This window comes from Bufo gargarizans, chromosome 1 (genome assembly GCF_014858855.1).
Source record: "Bufo gargarizans isolate SCDJY-AF-19 chromosome 1, ASM1485885v1, whole genome shotgun sequence".
In the NCBI taxonomy this organism is placed as follows: Eukaryota; Metazoa; Chordata; class Amphibia; order Anura; family Bufonidae; genus Bufo; species Bufo gargarizans.
The window spans coordinates 279,463,843-279,484,129 of NC_058080.1; the positions used below are offsets into that span (position 1 = coordinate 279,463,843).

The 20,287-nt window shown below is 44.5% G+C and overlaps 1 protein-coding gene across 5 annotated transcripts; it reads right to left on the reverse strand.

The window, feature by feature from the left end:
• Nucleotides 1–1,854: 1,854 nt before the first annotated feature.
• On the reverse strand, nt 1,855–17,960 carry LOC122945168 (ecto-ADP-ribosyltransferase 5-like). 5 transcript variants are annotated; one of them, XR_006391097.1, is made up of 7 exons: nt 17,184–17,960; nt 9,916–10,001; nt 9,676–9,785; nt 8,240–8,957; nt 7,865–7,897; nt 2,896–3,115; nt 1,855–2,548 (listed from the first exon to the last, which is right to left on the reverse strand). XR_006391097.1 is itself a non-coding variant. In XM_044304107.1 (6 exons), the coding sequence occupies exons 2-6, from the start codon at nt 9,989–9,991 to the stop codon at nt 2,541–2,543; spliced, it is 945 nt and encodes a 314-aa protein (XP_044160042.1). In that variant the 5' UTR covers nt 9,992–10,001; nt 17,184–17,959; the 3' UTR covers nt 1,855–2,540. The 5 variants fall into 5 exon arrangements, 2 of the variants coding, with proteins under 2 accessions (XP_044160042.1, XP_044160052.1); XR_006391098.1 differs by having other exon boundaries at nt 17,167–17,960; XR_006391100.1 differs by lacking the exon at nt 17,184–17,960 and having other exon boundaries at nt 9,695–9,785; nt 9,916–9,963.
• Nucleotides 17,961–20,287: the final 2,327 nt, after the last annotated feature.

The following is a 20,287-nucleotide window of genomic DNA, read 5'->3' on the forward strand; positions in this document are numbered from 1 at the left end:
AGCAATTTGTCAGTGAAAAGTAAAATCCTGAGAAAAGACAGCATTAGAACGGGTCTAGATCATTTCAAATCAACTCAAATGTAAGAGTAATTAGGCATAAATGACGTACCCATCGCAGTGCCACTTTTGTATAATGAGAATGATGGAATTAAAAGATGGACACATTGAAATCATTAAAAGTTATAATGTGACAGGTATATTCATAACTGGACACCAGCATACAGTCGTGGCCAAAAGTTTTGAGAATTACATAAATATTGGAAATTGGAAAAGTTGCTGCTTAAGTTTTTATAATAGCAGTTTGCATCTACTCCAGAATGTTATGAAGAGTGATCAGATGCATTGCATAGTCCTTCTTTGCCATGAAAATTAACTTAATCCCAAAAAACCTTTCCACTGCATTTCATTGCTGTCATTAAAGGACCTGCTGAGATCATTTCAGTAATCGTCTTGTTAACTCAGGTGAGAATGTTGACGAACACACGGCTGGAGATCATTATGTCAGGCTGATTGGGGTAAAATGGCAGACTTGACCTGTTAAAAAGAAGGTTGATGCTTGAAATCATTGTTCTTCCATTGTTAACCATGGTGACCTGCAAAGAAACGCGTGCAGCCATCATTGCGTTGCATAAAAATGGCTTCACAGGCAAGGATATTGTGGCTACTAAGATTGCACCTCAATCAACAATTTATAGGATCATCAAGAACTTCAAGGAAAGAGGTTCAATTCTTGTTAAGAAGTCTTCAAGGCGTCCAAGAAAGTCCAGCAAGAGCCAGGATCGTCTCCTAAAGAGGATTCAGCTGCGGGATCGGAGTGCCACCAGTGCAGCGCTTGCTCAGGAATGGCAGCAGGCAGGTGTGAGCGCATCTGCACACACAGTGAGGCGAAGACTTTTGGAAGATGGCCTGGTGTCAAGAAGGGCAGCAAAGAAGCCACTTCTCTCCAAAAAAAACATCAGGGACAGATTGATCTTCTGCAGAAAATATGGTGAATGGACGGCTGAGGACTGGGGCAAAGTCATATTCTCCGATGAAGCCTCTTTCCGATTGTTTGGGGCATCAGGAAAAAGGCTTGTCCGGAGAAGAAGAGGTGAGCGCTACCATCAGTCCTGTGTCATGCCAACAGTAAAGCATCCTGAGTCCATTCATGTGTGGGGTTGCTTCTCATCCAAGGGAGTGGGCTCACTCACAATTTTGCCCAAAAACACAGCCATGAATAAAGAATGGCACCAAAACACCCCCCAACAGCAACTTCTTCCAACCATCCAACAACAGTTTGGTGAAGAACAATGCATTTTCCAGCACGATGGAGCACCGTGCCATAAGGCAAAAGTGATCACTAAGTGGCTCGGGGACCAAAAGGTTGACATTTTGGGTCCATGGCCTGGAAACTCCCCAGATCTTAATCCCATTGAGAACTTGTGGTCAATCCTCAAGAGGCGGGTGGACAAACAAAAACCCACTAATTCTGACAAACTTCAAGAAGTGATTATGAAAGAATGGGTTGTATCAGTTAGGAATTGGCCCAGAAGCTGATTGAGAGCATGCGCAGTCGGATTGCAGAGGTCCTGAAAAAGAAGGGCCGACACTGCAAATACTGACTCTTTGCATAAATGTCATGTAATTGTCGATAAACGCCTTTAAAACGTATGAAGTGCGTGTAATTATATTTCACTACATCACAGAAACAACTGAAACAAAGATCTAAAAGCAGTTTAGCAGCAAACTTTGTGAAAACTAATATTTGTGTCATTCTCAAAACTTTTGGCCACGACTGTACAGTGCAGCTAACCCGGAGTCACTGTTCTTAGATGTGCCATAATGGAGCAACACACAGATTCCTACAGATTGGAGTGGGAGTTGTCATTGTGTAGGGGTTTATTACATCTTCCAATTCATTGCTTAACATTATTAGCACAGCAATGACATCATGAAAAATGTATAATCATTTTATTGTTGAAGCTCTTTATTACACGATGCAGTTACCCTGCGTTCCCACTAGGTGTCAGTCTTCATCTGCTTTCTGACTTGGCCGCTGCCTTCTTCCTTCCACTGGTAATGCAGGGAAATGCAAACTATTGCTTTCTGTTATCAGGGGAGGCTAGACTTCAATTCGAAGAATGACAGGCATTGTAGATCCCTCCCTGACCCCCATGATTACTACTTTATGATATTTTTGAGCATCCATTCGATGAGGTCAGAGCTGTTACTGCTTTCTGGAATGCAGAGGCATAAAACTGGCACACATACATCTACCCCAGCAGTGCACCGTGCTCCAGTCAGTGTGACCAGTGATAGGTCCCTCATATGCTGCACACAATAGGGGCCTGAGTCATTGCAGTGTCAGGGGGCCCGTCCAGCCTCAAACACGTGCCCCCTGTTACAAATCAACTACTTCTAGGGTCTTTGTGTCTTTGGTGATCCAGACTTGCTCGCTGGGTCTTCCCCGTTTCATAATTTCCATTTCTCCTCACCACTACGAGTCTTCTTGGCATCTCAGGTCACATATTGTATAAGAAGATTCCTCCTGAGAGCTTTCTTCAGGGAACTGGAAAAGAAACGACTTACAAGTGAGTTCTGTAGGTAGTGGACCAAGATATACGTTATAGACATTACTGACCACCAAATCCCCCGTTGGTCACGATATACAGACCTCACCTTCACATATCGACCACTCTACACATATACTGCAGCTGACCAAGATACTGATAACTTCTAATATCACGGATGGCCATCTATGAATTGATGCTAAACTAATTGAATGGGTCTCAAATTTCCCAAATCTTCAAAGACACAGTGAATCCTAAACTTTTGATTTGTTTCAGAAGAAAAGCTCAAAATAGTATCCACCATTTTACAGATCAGAAGACCACAGAAGAAGGAGGATCACATTACCTGGACCTAAGATGGGCACCCGGCCGGTAGACTTGCCCATAATGCCATGCAGTCAGCCTAGGCCAATCAGGAGGGACGATATTGACGTGTCATAGGCACTACCCAACCAGAGAAGCCATATGTATTGTGAGCTTGTACGTTGATGTGACAGAACGTCTGACAGAGAGAGCGTTAAGCTGATCCTCAGACACACAGTACTGCGGGTCCAGACAGGGACAGTCTGAGGGAAGATAATAGCTAATAGATAGGACTAATGGCAGGAACTGGCCCAGTCCGCTATCAGTGTACTGTCAGAAAAAGTATTCAGCAGTGGAACGCGACATTGACGCACCGAAACAGACACAACCCTCCTTCACAAGTGTAGAAAACATCACCTGACAATGAATCAGGCATGTACATCTGTCAGGATTTTTACACCTTTCCAGCTGACACCCATGAATAGATCTGCCCTTGCTGACAGTGACTATTCATCGCCCGTCCAATGATGCAATTACTGCCGTCTGTCTGTCCATGATTTTGCATACTGTATTGCTGCCACTACACTACTGCTCCTGCTGCCACTACTACTGCTCCTAGATAGCCTCACATCTCCTGTTCATCAGGCCCCATATTGTTACAGCCACAGCCACTACTGCCACTACTACTACCCCTAGATAGCCTCACATCTCCTGTTCATCGGGCCCCATACTGTTACAGCCACAGCCACTACTGCCACTACTGCTACCCCTAGATAGCCTCACATCTCCTGTTCATCGGGCCCCATACTGTTACAGCCACAGCCACTACTGCCACTACTACTGCCCCTAGATAGCCTCACATCTCCTGTTCATCAGGCTCCATACTGTTACAGCCACAACTACTACTGCCACTACTACTGCCCCTAGATAGCCTCACATCTCCTGTTCATCGGGCCCCATACTGTTACAGCCACAGCCCTTACTGCCACTACTACTGCCCCTAGATAGCCTCACATCTCCTGTTCATCAGGCCCCATACTGTTACAGCCACTGCCACTACTGCCACTACTACTACCCCTAGATAGCCTCACATCTCCTGTTCATCAGGCCCCATACTGTTACAGCCACAGCTACTACTGCCACTACTACTACCCCTAGATAGCCTCACATCTCCTGTTCATCAGGCCCCATACTGTTACAGCCACAGCCACTACTGCCACTACTACTACCCCTAGATAGCCTCACATCTCCTGTTCATCAGGCCCCATACTGTTACAGCCACAGCTACTACTGCCACTACTACTACCCCTAGATAGCCTCACATCTCCTGTTCATCAGGCCCCATACTGTTACAGCCACAGCCACTACTGCCACTACTACTGCCCCTAGATAGCCTCACATCTCCTGTTCATCAGGCCCCATACTGTTACAGCCACAGCTACTACTGCCACTACTACTGCCCCTAGATAGCCTCACATCTCTTGTTCATCAGGCCCCATACTGTTACAGCCACAGCCACTACTGCCACTACTACTGCCCCTAGATAGCCTCACATCTCCTGTTCATCAGGCCCCATACTGTTACAGCCACAGCTACTACTGCCACTACTACTACCCCTAGATAGCCTCACATCTCCTGTTCATCAGGCCCCATACTGTTACAGCCACAGCCACTACTACTGCCCCTAGATAGCCTCACATCTCCTGTTCATCAGGCCCCATACTGTTACAGCCACAGCCACTACTACTGCCCCTAGATAGCCTCACATCTCCTGGTCATCAGGCCCAATACTGTTACAGCCACAGCTACTACTGCCACTACTACTGCCCCTAGAGAGCCTCACATGTTCTGTTTATCAAGCCCCACACTGTTACTGCCACTACTACTACCACCCCTAGATAGCCTCACATCTCCTGTTCATCAGGCCCCATACTGTTACAGCCACAGCTACTACTGCCACTACTACTACCCCTAGATAGCCTCACATCTCCTGTTCATCAGGCCCCATACTGTTACAGCCACTGCCATTACTGCCACTACTACTGCCCCTAGATAGCCTCACATCTCCTGTTCATCAGGCCCCATACTGTTACAGCCACAGCCACTACTACTACCCCTAGATAGCCTCACATGTCCTGTTCATCAGGCCCCATACTGTTACAGCCACAGCTACTACTGCCACTACTTCTGCCCCTAGATAGCCTCACATCTCCTGTTCATCAGGCCCCATACTGTTACAGCCACAGCCACTACTACTACCCCTAGATAGTCTCACATCTCCTTTTCATCAGGCCCCATACTGTTACAGCCACAACTGCCACTACTACTACCCCTAGATAGCCTCACATGTCCTGTTCATCAGGCCCCATACTGTTACAGCCACAGCCACTACTGCCACTACTACTTCCCCTAGATAGCCTCACATGTCCTGTTCATCAGGCCCCATACTGTTACAGCCACAGCTACTACTGCCACTACTACTGCCCCTAGATAGCCTCACATCTCCTGTTCATCAGGCCCCATACTGTTACAGCCACAGCCACTACTACTACCCCTAGATAGCCTCACATATCCTGTTCATCAGGCCCCATACTGTTACAGCCACAGCCACTACTGCCACTACTACTTCCCCTAGATAGCCTCACATGTCCTGTTTATCAGGCCCCATACTGTTACAGCCACTGCCATTACTGCCCCTAGATAGCCTCACATGTCCTGTTCATCAGGCCCCATACTGTTACAGCCACAGCTACTACTGCCACTACTACTACCCCTAGATAGCCTCACATCTCCTGTTCATCAGGCCCCATACTATTAAAGCCACAGCCACTACTGCCACTATTACTACCCCTAGATAGCCTCACATCTCCTGTTCATCAGGCTCCATACTGTTACAGCCACTGCCACTACAGCCAATACTACTACCCCTAGATAGCCTCACATGTCCTGTTCATCAGGCCCCATACTGTTACAGCCACTGCCACTACAGCCAATACTACTACCCCTAGATAGCCTCACATGTCCTGTTCATCAGGCCCCATACTGTTACAGCCACTGCCACTACAGCCAATACTACTACCCCTAGATAGCCTCACATCTCCTGTTCACCAGGCCCCATACTGTTACAGCCACAGCCACTACTGCCACTACTACTACCCCTAGATAGCCTCACATCTCCTGTTCATCAGGCCCCTACTGTTACAGCCACTGCCATTACTGCCACTACTACTGCCCCTAGATAGCCTCACATCTCCTGTTCATCAGGCCCCATACTGTTACAGCCACAGCCACTACTGCCACTACTACTACCCCTAGATAGCCTCACATCTCCTGTTCATCAGGCCCCATACTGTTACAGCCACAGCCACTACAGCCACTACTACTGCCCCTAGATAGCCTCACATCTCCTGTTCATCAGGCCCCATACTGTTACAGCCACTACTGCCACTACTACTGCCCCTAGATAGCCTCACATCTCCTGTTCATCAGGCCCATACTGTTACAGCCACAGCGACTACTGCCACTACTACTGCCCCTAGATAGCCTCACATCTCCTGGTCATCCGGCCCCATACTGTTACAGCCACAGCCTCTACTGCCACTACTACTACTACCTCTAGATAGCCTCACATCCTCACACTGTTACAGCCACTGCCACTACTATTGCCCCTAGATAGCCTCACATATCCTGTTCATCATGCCCCATACTGTTACAGCCACAGCCACTACTACTGCCCCTAGATAGCCTCACATCTCCTGTTCATCATGCCCCATACTGTTATAGCCACAGCTACTACTACTACGCTTACAATGCCACATATTTTCTTCCTTGCTTGTCAGGTTTTATACTGTACTGCTGCTGCTATGGCTACTACTGCCACTACTACTAACCCTACACAACTGCACGTCTTCTGCTTTGTTCATTAGGTTAAATACTGCATTGCTACTGCTGCCAGTACTATTATTGATACTACTACCCCTACACAGCCGTACATCTTCTGCCCATCATGTACCATACTGTACTGCTACTGCCCCTACACAGCCACCTATTTCCTGTCTATCAGGTTCCTAACTGTACTGTTAATGCCATGGCTAATACTGCCGTTACTACTACCCATACACAGCTGCACATTTTCTGCCTTGCTTCTCAGATTTCATACTCTATTGCTGTTGCTCCTCAAAATTGGGTAATATTTGGACTGTTTGCTAAGAACAAATATATATTGCTAATGTAAAAGATTCATGCAGTGCCCATATAGTAGATCGGCTATATACAGTGCTCATCTAACATCTTTATAAACACCTTTATACAATGATCATGTAGTAGATCTATACAGTGCTAACTTAATATATTTATACAGTGTTCATATAGTAGATCTACTGTATACAGTGCTCATGAAATAGATTTCTTCAGTGCCCGTATAGGGCTCGATAACACGACTATATAATAGTGCCAACAAATTTTCAAATAATATTGTTCTATGGTGCCTATATAAGATTGCTATACAGTGCACACATTACCCCTGGGTCACTAGTTTACTATATATAAAGTATATATATATACTCAGTATATACATACTGTGAAAGCTCTGTGCTTGCTGCCCGCTGTTATTCACAGCGAGCATGGGCACCACATCACTCACCTAGCCTTTGCCTGGGGCCAGCAGCCGGACTCCTGTGTCCCATTCTGCAGCCTAGCTGCTGGGTCTGTTTTTATATGTTTTAGTTTCTATTCATTGAATCTCCCCTTGCAGCACTGCAAGGGTTAATTCCCCATTTTGCTCTGTGTTCAGCTGTTTGACTAATGAGCTCCTCAGCTCTACTATATACGCTGAACGTTTTCTTCCCCACTTGGCCTAAGCAATAGATTCCTTTTGGTTTCATTTGCCTACTAGGCCCTGTAAGAGAGCTATAATGCATTTGTCTGTGTACTGACTTCTGCCTGTTTCCTGGAGTCTGACCCCCTGGTGCACATTTCATGTGTAATTAGGCAGATAATGATGAGATTCTTACCCGAGCTGCACACAGGGAAATCCTGTTTCTCGTCTGAAATACAAAAACTCTTCATTAATTATCAGGATTTCTCAAAAAACTTCTAAATACGAGGTCACATTGCGAGATGCTGCCTCGTCTTGTTTCTGCTGCAGAAAATGACCATCATGGCCACATGTTCTAAAATTTGTGAAATGTTTGTGTACACTAACCTCCTCTCTAGGAGGACACTAACCTTCTCTCCAGATGGACATGTGCCCCTCTCTAATTAGAGACTGATCCGCCTACAGAAGACTGACACTCTCTCTAAATGAGCACTTATCATCTATATAGATGGATGCTGATCTCCTCTCTAGTTGGACACTTAGAGTATCACCTCTATAGATGGACACTTACCTCCTAAATACGTACAGTTGAAGTGACTGCACACTTCACATGTGCTGTCTAAAACATAAGTGTTCCCTTGTTTTTCCACAAATCGAAACTTCTCAGCCACCGGTATCAAGACTTCCTGCTCTTTTGGGAAGAAGGAGATTCTGTGGATGTCAACTCCAAAGCAGGTTGTCATCTCGAAGAACAACCCCTCAGAATATTCTTTAGCTACTTCTATATTCCGAGAGGAAGAGGTGAATCTCCCAAACCTCAGATCCACCTCCTCTGATACCTGCAGAGACTTGTCTGTGCCCCTGTAAACTTTATAAGTTCTTGTTTGTCTTTTTGAGTTCTTCCTTAGCACTTGCAAGGCTCGAGTCAAGTAGAAGTGTAAAGCCTTATAGTGGAAGTTCTCCATGTAGTGTCCTCTGGACTTTCCAGCCATGGTCACATTCCCATTGAGTTCTTTATAGATTGGACTGCTCTCTGGCCAGTCTGTGGTGTAGACGATGATCGCTATCCCAAACTCATCCCTAAACTCGCCAGGAAGATGCACTGTTCTCTTCATTTTGTTCCACTGTACTGCTGCCCGGTCCCATGCCAAACCAAAGGCCAAGTTGAAGGATTTCTCCCGAGTTAAAATTTTTGGCATGAGATCTGTCTCATATTGATCCGAGCATCCAATGTACTGGTCGTCAAATGAATTGCGATTAAAATCCAGTAACTGATGCTTGCATTTCATCTACAAGAAATAACAAGAAGCTGAAAGGTATCATGAAAAAAAAATCAAGGACATATTTGCAAGAGAGGAAAGCCTTAGAGGGTGGAGGCCAAAGCGTGGTTGAATAAACAGGTGTAGATAAAGTCTAATGGGCCATGGTGCAAAAGTTTATCTAACCTTCAGTTCTATTGTCTACATTCCTGGTGGTCTAGGTAGTGAAAGGATTAATAACGGTATCCCTAGTGGTCTAGGTAATGAAGGGTTACATTGTGTGTACCAGCTGGTCTGTGGCAGTAAGGGTGTCATTGTCAACATCACTGGTGATCGAGGGCAATAAATAATAGGAATATTCCTCATGTCTAGAGCAGTGACGGGGGAAATGTTAGTACACACTGTGGTCTAGGGCAGTAAGGGGATTATTGGCAATCTACTTGGTGGTCTTTAACCCCTTTGGAAAAAGTGTTTCCATTTTAGTGATCGATTTTGTTTCATGTTACAATAACTTTCGTCTATCTTCTTGTAAATCTACAAGTTCATTACATTGATGCTTTAAGAACAATGTAACTTCATTTTGTTTACTTTCACTTTTCTTCTGTTCAGCCTTTTTTCTTTGCGCCTCACGGTATCTTTTAATATTGGATTTACGATCATTGAAGCAAATTCTCACTTCTTTTTTGTTTGCCCTGTGCACCATACGGCTTTCCCCCCAGGTTATGCTATCTCCTATAATGTACTGTACCGATGGCAGGAAGTCGTACTTGTCCGAGCTCGTTTGTCCTCCTGACATTTTCTTGCTTTTCTTCCAACTTATTAGACTAGAAATCTGGACTCCATCTTCTAAATGCTGATCTAGAAGACAAGGTGAGAACTAAGCTGTGGATGGAAGTGATATTACCGCATTCACTGTGTTCACCTGCCATAAGAAGCTGAACCTGCTGACACAGAGATAAGTCTCACCGGATGCTTCACACAAACTCACCTGGACAGATCCCGGCAAAATCCAGAAACACAGACACCGAAGAGAGAAACAGGAGGTTTAGTGAATGGGACATCATAGGAAATTATCTGTGGAAACAAGGGGAACATGAACAATTAAAAGAACAATAAAATAACTAAAGCAGAAAACAGCTTACAAGTAAAACTCTAAAATCAAAAGACAGACTTTTATTACATTGCTGCAGAAGACACTTGTTCTACAAACATTACGTCATTAAAGAGTTCGGGTCACTTCAGCAAAAAACATTTATTATGTAGAGGAAGTTAATACAAGGCTTTTACTAATGTATAGTGATTCTCCATATTGCCTCCTTTGCTGGCAGGATTCATTTTTTCATCATATTATACATGGCTCGTTTCCATGGTTACGACCACCCTGCAATTCAGGAGCGGTGGTCATGCTTGCACACTATAGAAAAAAGCACCAGCCTATGTGAACTTCAACAGTCCCAGCCACCCAAGAGGCAGGCGATTTTTCCTATAGTTTGCAAGCACGGCCACCGCCGATGGATTACAGGATGGCTATAACCATGGAAACAAGTGTATAATGTGATGAAAAAATTAATCCTACCAGCAAAGGAAGCAATATGGAGAATCACAATACATTAGTAAGTGCCTTGTATTAACTTTCTCTACATAATAAATGCAACTTGGTGAAGCGAGACAATCCCTTTACTAAAAATACATCCAATATTTAACCACGTCAGCTCCCCTAGCTTAAACACCCTTAATGACCAGAGCACTTTTTACACTTCGGCACTACACTACTTTCACCGTTTATTGCTCGGTCATGCAACTTACCACCCAAATGAATTTTACCTCTTTTTCTTCTCACTAATAGAGCTTTCATTTGGTGGTATTTCATTGCTGCTGACATTTTTACTTTTTTTGTTATTAATCGAAATTTACCTAAATGACTTTTTTTTACTTTCAGTTGTAAATTTTTTAAAAAAAAACTACATTTCTATATAAATTTTTCTCTAAATTTATTGTTCTACATGTCTTTAATAAAAAAATCCAATAAGTGTATATTTATTGGTTTGCGCAAAAGTTATAGCATTTACAAACTATGGTGCAAAAATGTGAATTTCCGCATTTTAAAGCAGCTCTGACTTTCTGAGCACCTATCATGTTTCCTGAGGTTCTACAATGTCCAGACAGTAGAAAAAACCCACAAATGACCCCATTTCGGAAAGTAGACACCCTAAGGTATTCGCTGATGGGCATAGTGAGTTCATAGAACTTTTTATTTTTTGTCACAAGTTAGCGGAAAATGATTATTATTTTTTTTCTTACAAAGTCTCATATTCCACTAACTTGTGACAAAAAATAAAAACTTCCATGAACTCACTATGCCCATCACAAAATACCTTGGGGTGTCTTCTGTCCAAAATGGGCTCACTTGTGGGGTAGTTATACTGCCCTGGCATTTTAGGGGCCCTAATGCGTGAGAAGTAGTTTGAAATCAAAATGTGTCCAAAATGCCCTGTGATATCCTAAAGGTGCTCTCTGGAATTTGTGCCCCTTTGCCCACCTAGGCTGCAAAAAAGTGTCACACATGTGGTATTGCCGTACTCAGGAGAAGTTGGGCAATGTGTTTTGGGGTGTCTTTTTACATATACCCATGCTGGGTGAGATAAATATCTCGGTCAAATGCCAACTTTGTATAAAAAAATGGGAAAAGTTGTCTTTTAGAGAGATATTTCTCTCATCCAGCATGGGTATATGTAAAAAGACACCCCAAAACACATTGCCCAACTTCTCCTGAGTACGGTGATACCACATGTGTGACACTTTTTTCCGGCACAGATTTCTTCATTCGCATCGATCAATGTGGATGAAAAAATCTCTCTGCCCAAAAAAAAAAAGGAGGGGAAAGGCGTCTGCCAGGAAATAGGAGCTCCGCCCAACATCCATACCCACTTAGCTCGTATGCCCTGGCAAACCAGATTTCTCCATTCACATCAATCGATGTGGATGAATAAATCATTGCCGGGATTTATTTTATTTTTTTTTATATACAAAGTGTTTGCCAAAGCATATGAACACCGCCGCCCCCTCAGCTCATATGCCTCGGCAAACGTATCTTTTACTACAGAGGAGAAATCTCGTCTTGCAGAGCCGCATACACCGACTTGTGTGTAATCTGACAGCAGCGCAATGCTTCTGTCAGAATGCACATCAGTGCTGCAGCTAGTCGATCGGTTGGTCCACCTGGAAGGTAAAAAAAACAGGCCGCAACGCAATTAAATTTATTTACATTATAATAACATTTGAACGGAACATTAACTTTTATAAACTTTATAGAACTTTTTGAACAGAACATTAACTTTTTTGCTTACCGGTGATTTTTATTTTATTTTTTTACCTTTTTTATAGGACAAACCTCTCCTTCCCCATGGGACAATGTGCAAAGCGCAAATCGCCCAGAGATGTGGCGAAGTACATTATGCACTTTGTCCCAGGTGAAAGGAGAGGTTTGCAGCAGCTGTGAGTGAAAGGGCCCTAAGACCCCTGTGTACCTGTCCTGTGTCACGCAATCCCTATACTAAGTGTACCTGTGTGTGGTACTTCCGGAAACACTCCCCTAAGCATAGGGCAGGGTGGTCAGGACAGAAATAGGGGGTGTCACTCCTTATTCCACTCCTGCTACAGACACAACATCTTTTTTGGTGTGACGGTTGGGTTGAGGTACCAGGAACGACATTGGGGAAACGTCGCTCGTGTAGACGGCTCACGGTGGATGGGGCCACGGAACCTCCTGGATACAGGAGGTTCTCGATGATCTCTTCCTGAAATTTAAGGAAGGATCCTGTTCTCCCAGCCTTACTGTAGAGAACACAACTATTATATACAGCCAATTGAATCAAATATACAGACACCTTCTTATACCAGCGTCTGGTGCGGCGGGACACAAAATAAGGAGCCAACATCTGGTCATTGAAGTCCACCCCTCCCATGAGCGAATTATAGTCGTGGACCGAGAGGGGCTTTTCAATGACACTGGTTGCTCGTTCTATTTGTATTGTCGTATCTGCGTGAATGGAGGAGAGCATGTAAACGTCACGCTTGTCTCTCCATTTCACCGCGAGCAGTTCTTCATTACACAAGGCAGCCCTCTGCCCCCTTGCAAGACGGGTGGTAACGAGCCGTTGGGGGAAGCCCCAGCGACTAGGTCGCGCGGTGCCACAGCAGCCAATCTGTTCTAGGAACAAATGCCTGAAGAGGGGCACTCTTGTGTAAAAATTGTCCACATAAAGATGGTACCCCTTGCCGAATAAGGGTGACACCAAGTCGCAGACTGTCTTCCCACTGCTCCCCAGGTAGTCAGGGCAACCGACCGGCTCCAGGGTCTGATATTTACCCTCATAGACACAAAATTTGTGGGTATAGCCTGTGGCCCTTTCACAGAGCTTATACAATTTGACCCCATACCGGGCGCGCTTGCTTGGGATGTATTGTTTGAAGCCAAGGCGCCGGTAAAATATATAAGGGACTCGTGTACGCAGATGTTTTGCTCAGGGCTATACAAATCTGCAAATTTCTGGTTGAAGTGGTCTATGAGGGGCCGAATTTTGTGGAGCCGGTCAAAAGCTGGGTGGCCTCTGGGACGGGAGGTGGTGTTATCGCTAAAGTGCAGGAAACGCAGGATGGTTTCAAATCGTGTCCTGGACATAGCAGAGAACATGGGCATGTGATGAATTGGGTTTGTGGACCAATATGACCGCAATTCATGCTTTTTGGTTAGACCCATGTTGAGAAGAAGGCCCAGAATTTTTTTTAATTCGGAAACTTGGACGGGTTTCCACAGGGTTCCCATTCCTCATCCGACTGGGTCAGAAGCCTGTAGGCCTCTTCAGAAGAATACCCCTTATTTTCCATTTGGACTACGAAATTTAGGGGTATTCCCTGAGACTACCCAAGAAAAAAAAGCAAGCCTGTCTTACAAATGGGAGGCTAGCGAAGTACCGGAGGCCGCTGCGGTTGATAAAAATATCAAAACTGATTTTTTTTATCGCCGCAGCGCTTGTAAAGTGATTGTGCAGTGATCAAAAAATAATAATTTTTTTGTCACTGCGGTGGGGCGGGCGTGGGTGAACGCACGTGTGGGCGACCGATCAGGCCTGATCGGGCAAACACTGCGTTTTGGGTGGAGGGCGAACTAAAGTGACACTAATACAATTATAGATCTGACTGTGATCAGTTCTGATCACTTCCAGATACTATAAAAGTACCAATGCTGATTAGCGATACGCTAATCAGCGAATCAGTGACTGGTGGGCTGGGCGCTAACCGATCGCTAACTACCTAAGCAAGGGGCCTAAACTATCCTAAAACCTAACGGTCAATACCAGTGGGAAAAAAAAATGACAGTTTACACTGATCACTTTTTTCCCTTTCACTAGGTGATTGACAGGGGCGATCAAGGGGTGATCAAGGGGTTAATTGGGGTGATGGGGGGTGATCTGCTGCTAAGTGTGTAGTGTTGGTGTACTCACTGTGAACTGTGCTCCTCTGCTGGAACCAAGCGACGAAAAGAACCAGCAGAGGAGCAGAGAAGTCATTTAACACATTATATTTATAAATATAATGTGTTAGATGGCTTCTGATTTGATTTTTTGAAAATAATCAGCCTGCCCGGACGATCATTGGCTGGCAGGCTGATGATGAAATTGTCCTGAAACTTTTGCAGGCCCGCGATGCGAATGCGCGGGCCGGCTGTGAGCGTCATCTCGCGTCTCGCGAGATGACGCATAGATGCGTGACTGTGCCTGAGACTGCCGCCTCCGGAACGCGATCCTGCGTTAGGCAGTCCGGAGGCTGTTAAGATGGTCTAACTACTATAATACTGCTCCTGTGTACAGGAATATAACGGCTATAATACTGCGCCTATGTACAAGAATATAACTACTATAATACTGCTCCTATGTACAAGAATATAACTACTATAATACTGCTCCTGTGTACAGGAATATAACTGCTATAATACTGCGCCTATGTACAAGAATATAACTACTATAATACTGCTCCCATGTACAAGAATATAACTACTATAATACTGCTCCTATGTACAGGAATATAACTGCTATAATACTGCTCCTATGTACAAGAATATAACTACTATAATACTGCTCCTATGTACAAGAATATAACTACTATAATACTGCTGCTATGTACAAGAATATAACTACTATAATACTGCTCCTATGTGCAGGAATATAACTACTATAATACTGCTCCTATGTACAAGAATATAACTACTATAATACTGCCTCCTATGTACAAGAATATAACTACTATAATACTGCTCCTATGTACAGGAATATAACTACTATAATACTGCTCCTATGTACAGGAATATAACTACTATAATACTGCTTCCTATGTACAAGAATATAACTACTATAATACTGCTCCTATGTACAAGAATATAGCTACTATAATACTGCTCCTATGTACAAGAATATAACTACTATAATACTGCCTCCTGTGTACAAGAATATAACTACTATAATACTGCTCCTATGTACAAGAATATAACTACTATAATACTGCCTCCTATGTACAAGAATATAACTACTATAATACTGCTCCTATGTACAAGGATATAACTACTATAATACTGCTCCTATGTACATGAATATAACTACTATAATACTACTCCTATGTACAAGAATATAACTACTATAATACTGCTCCTATGTACAGGAATATAACTACTATAATACTGCTCCTATGTACAAGAATATAACTGCTATAATACTGCCTCCTATGTACAAGAATATAACTACTATAATACTGCTCCTATGTACAGGAATATAACTACTATAATACTGCTCCTATGTACAAGAATATAACTACTATAATACTACTCCTATGTACAAGAATATAACTACTATAATACTACTCCTATGTACAAGAATATAACTACTATAATACTGCTCCTATGTACAGGAATATAACTACTATAATACTGCTCCTATGTACAAGAATATAGCTACTATAATACTGCTCCTATGTACAAGAATATAACTACTATAATACTGCTCCTATGTACAGGAATATAACTGCTATAATACTGCGCCTATGTACAAGAATATAACTACTATAATACTGCTCCTATGTACAAGAATATAACCACTATAATACTGCTCCTATGTACAGGAATATAACTACTATAATACTGCTCCTATGTACATGAATATAACTACTATAATACTACTCCTATGTACAAGAATATAACTACTATAATACTGCTCCTATGTACAGGAATATAACTACTATAATACTGCTCCTATGTACAAGAATATAACTGCTATAATACTGCCTCCTATGTATAAGAATATAACTACTATAATACTGCTCCTATGTACAAGAATATAACTACTATAATACTGCTCCTGTGTACAAGAATATAACTACTATAATACTGCTCCTATGTACAAGAATATAACTACTATAATACTGCCTCCTATGTACAAGAATATAACTACTATAATACTGCCTCCTATGTACAAGAATATAACTACTATAATACTGCCTCCTATGTTAAAGAACATAACTATTATAATACTATAATGCTGTTCTGTGTGCGGTATATGTTATGCTGTGCGGTGTGTGTTCTGTGTGCGGTATATGTTATGCTGTGTGCGGTATATGTTATGCTGTGTGCGGTGTGTGTTCTGTGTACGGTATATGTTATGCTGTGCGGTGTGTGTTCTGTGTGCGGTGTATGTTATGCTGTGTGCGGTATATGTTCTGCTGTGCGGTGTGTGTTCTGTGTGCGGTATATGTTATGCTGTGCGGTGTGTGTTATGCTGTGTGCGGTGTATGTTATGCTGTGTGCGGTGTGTGTTCTGTGTGCGGTATATGTTCTGCTGTGCGGTGTGTGTTCTGTGTGCAGTATATGTTATGCTGTGCGGTGTGTGTTATGCTGTGTGCGGTGTATGTTATGCTGTGTGCGGTGTGTGTTCTGTGTGCGGTATATGTTCTGCTGTGCGGTGTGTGTTCTGTGTGCAGTATATGTTATGCTGTGCGGTGTGTGTTATGCTGTGTGCGGTGTATGTTATGCTGTGTGCGGTGTGTGTTCTGTGTGCGGTATATGTTCTGCTGTGCGGTGTGTGTTCTGTGTGCGGTATATGTTATCCTGTGTGTGTTCTATGTATCTTATTTGTAATGAGGGAGGAGATGTGAGCGTGCCCTGCCCTGTGCAGTTATTTGCTCTTACACCCACCCGTGTCGCCCCCTTACAGTTAAGATGTGGTTGCGGTTCCCTCTGCTCCCCTGGATTCGGTGTCCTCTGCTCCCCTTGATTCAGTGTCCTCTTCTCCCCTGGGTGCAGTTCCCTCTGCTCCCCTGGATTAGGTGTCCTCTGCTCCCCTGGATTCGGTGTTCTCTGCTCCCCTTGATTCAGTGTCCTCTGCTCCCCTTGATTCAGTGTCCTCTGCTCCCCTTGATTCAGTGTCCTCTGCTCCCCTGGATTCGGTGTCCTCTGCTCCCCTGGATTCGGTGTCCTCTGCTCCCCTGGATTCGGTGTCCTCTGCTCCCCTTGATTCAGTGTCCTCTGCTCCCCTGGATTAGGTGTCCTCTGCTCCCCTGGATTAGGTGTCCTCTGCTCCCCTGGATTCGGTGTCCTCTGCTCCCCTGGATTCGGTGTCCTCTGCTCCCCTGGATTCGGTGTCCTCTGCTCCCCTGGATTCGGTGTCCTCTGCTCCCCTGGATTCGGTGTCCTCTGCTCCCCTGGATTCGGTGTCCTCTGCTCCCCTGGATTCAGTGTCCTCTGCTCCCCTTGATTCAGTGTCCTCTTCTCCCCTGGGTGCAGTTCCCTCTTCTCCCCTGGATTCGGTGTCCTCTGCTCTCCTGGATTCAGGGGCTTTGCTCTGTTGCTTCAAGTCGTTTTCTTGTTGAAGTTTCGGCTTCCGGTTTAACGACTTAGAGGAAGCCGAGCCCTGGACAGAGACAGAGTTACTGTAACTTCTCTTAACCCCTTCACTCCCTGCTGCTGGGAAATCTGTGCACCGACCTGAGGCTGCAGTCACCGTCAGTCTGTGATGTGCAGAAGATTTCATTAGATCACTCCCCCACCTCACAGCGCGTACACTGAGGGTGGGGCCCTTGTACCAGCACTATGTGGCCCTTAGTCTCCAGTAGCTTATCATAGAGCATCCCTGAGGTCTATCATGTCTGAGGCCATAATGGGTCCTCTTCCCTACTGGGCACATGTCAGGGATGTCACTTTAACCTTCTCTCTCCCTCCTTAAGGAGATACAGTGCCTTGCAAAAGTATTCTCCCCCCCCCCCCCCTTTGACTTTCTTCGTGTTTTGGTGCCTCACAACCTGGAACTAACATGGATTGTTTAAGGATTTGAATCATGTAATTACAGAACATGCCGACAACTCTGAAGATGTTTGTTTTATTTTTATTGTGAAGCAAACAACATATAGGACAAAATAACAGAAAAGGTCAATGTGCAGAACTATTCACCCCCTAAAGTCAGTACTTTGTAGAGGCCCCTTTTGCAGCAATCACAGCTCCAAGTCGCTCTGGATAAGTCTCTATGAGCAGTGGCCACATCTTACCGCTGGGGTTGTTGCCCGTTCCTCCTTGCAGAACTGCTCCGGCTCCTTCAGGTCGGATGTTTGCGCTTGTGAACAGCGATCTTTACGTCTGACCACAGATCTTCTATTGGATGGAGATCTGGGCTGTGACTCGGCCGTTGCAACACATTTACATGTTTCCCCCTAAACCAGTCAAGTGTTGCTGTAGCCGTGTGTTTGGGGTCATTGTCCTGCTGGAAGGTGAGCCTCCGTCCTCGCCTCAGATCACGCACAGAGTGAGGCAGGTTCTGCTGAGGAATATCCCTGTATTTAGCACCATCCATCTTTCCCTCAGCTCTGACCAGTTTCCCAGTCCCATCCCCCCAGTATGATGCTGCCACCACCAGGTCTCACTGTGGGGATGGTGTTCTTTGGGTGATGTGATGTGTTGGGTTTTCACCAGACACAGCGTTTTCTTTGATGGCAGAAAAGTTCAGTTTTTGTCTCCTCAGACCAGAGCACCTTCCTCCGTACATTCTGGGAGTCTCCCACAGGCCTTTCCACAACATCACAACGCACCTTATTGTTTCTAGCTGACAGTAATGGCTTTCTTCTGGCCACTCTGCCATAAAGCCCAACTCTATGGATCGTACGGCTTATTGTCGTCCCCTGTACAGATCCTCCAGTCTCTGCTGTGGAACTCTGCAGCTCCTCCAGGGTTACCTTAGGTCTCTGTGCTGCCTCTCTGATTAATGTCCTCCTTGCCCGGTCTATGAGTTTTGGTGGGTGACCGTCTCTTGGCAGGTTTGCTTTTGTGCCATGTTCTTTCCATTTGGTTATGATAGATTTGATGGTGCTCCTGGGGATCATCACAGATTTGGATTTTTTTTTATAACCTAATGCTGACTTATAGTAACATAGTGACATAGTACATAAGGCCGAAAAAAGCCCTCCGTCCATCCAGTTCGGCCTGTCATCCTGCAAGTTGAACCAGAGGAAGGCAAAAAAAAAACTGTGAGGTAGAAGCCAATTTTCCCTACTTTAGGGGAATAAAAAAATTCCTTCCCGACTCCAATCAGGCATAAGAATAACTCCCTGGATCAACGACCCCCCTCTAGTAGCTATAGCCTGTAATATTATTATGCTCCAGAAATACATCCAGGCCCCTCCTGAACTCCTTTATTGTACTCACCATCACCACCTCCTCAGGCAGAGAGCTCCATAGTCTCACTGCTCTTACCGTAAAGAATCCATAGTCTCACTGCTCTTACAGTAAAGAGTCCATAGTCTCACTGCTCTTACCGTAAAGAATCCATAGTCTCACTGCTCTTACAGTAAAGAGTCCATAGTCTCACTGCTCTTACCGTAAAGAGTCCATAGTCTCACTGCTCTTATAGTAAAGAGTCCATAGTCTCACTGCTCTTACAGTATAGAGTCCATAGTCTCACTGCTCCTACAGTAAAGAGTCCACAGTCTCACTGCTCTTACAGTAAAGAGTCCATAGTCTCACTGCTCCTACAGTATAGAGTCCATAGTCTCACTGCTCTTACAGTAAAGAGTCCACAGTCTCACTGCTCTTACAGTAAAGAGTCCATAGTCTCACTGTTCTTACAGTAAAGAGTCCATAGTCTCACTGCTCTTATAGTAAAGAGTCCATAGTCTCACTGCTCTTACCGTAAAGAGTCCTCTTCTATGTCTGTGTACAAACCTTCTTTCCTCCAGACGCAGAGGATGTCCCCTCGTCACAGTCACCGTCCTGGGGATAAATAGATGATGGGAGTGATCCCTGTACTGACCCCTAATATATTTATACATAG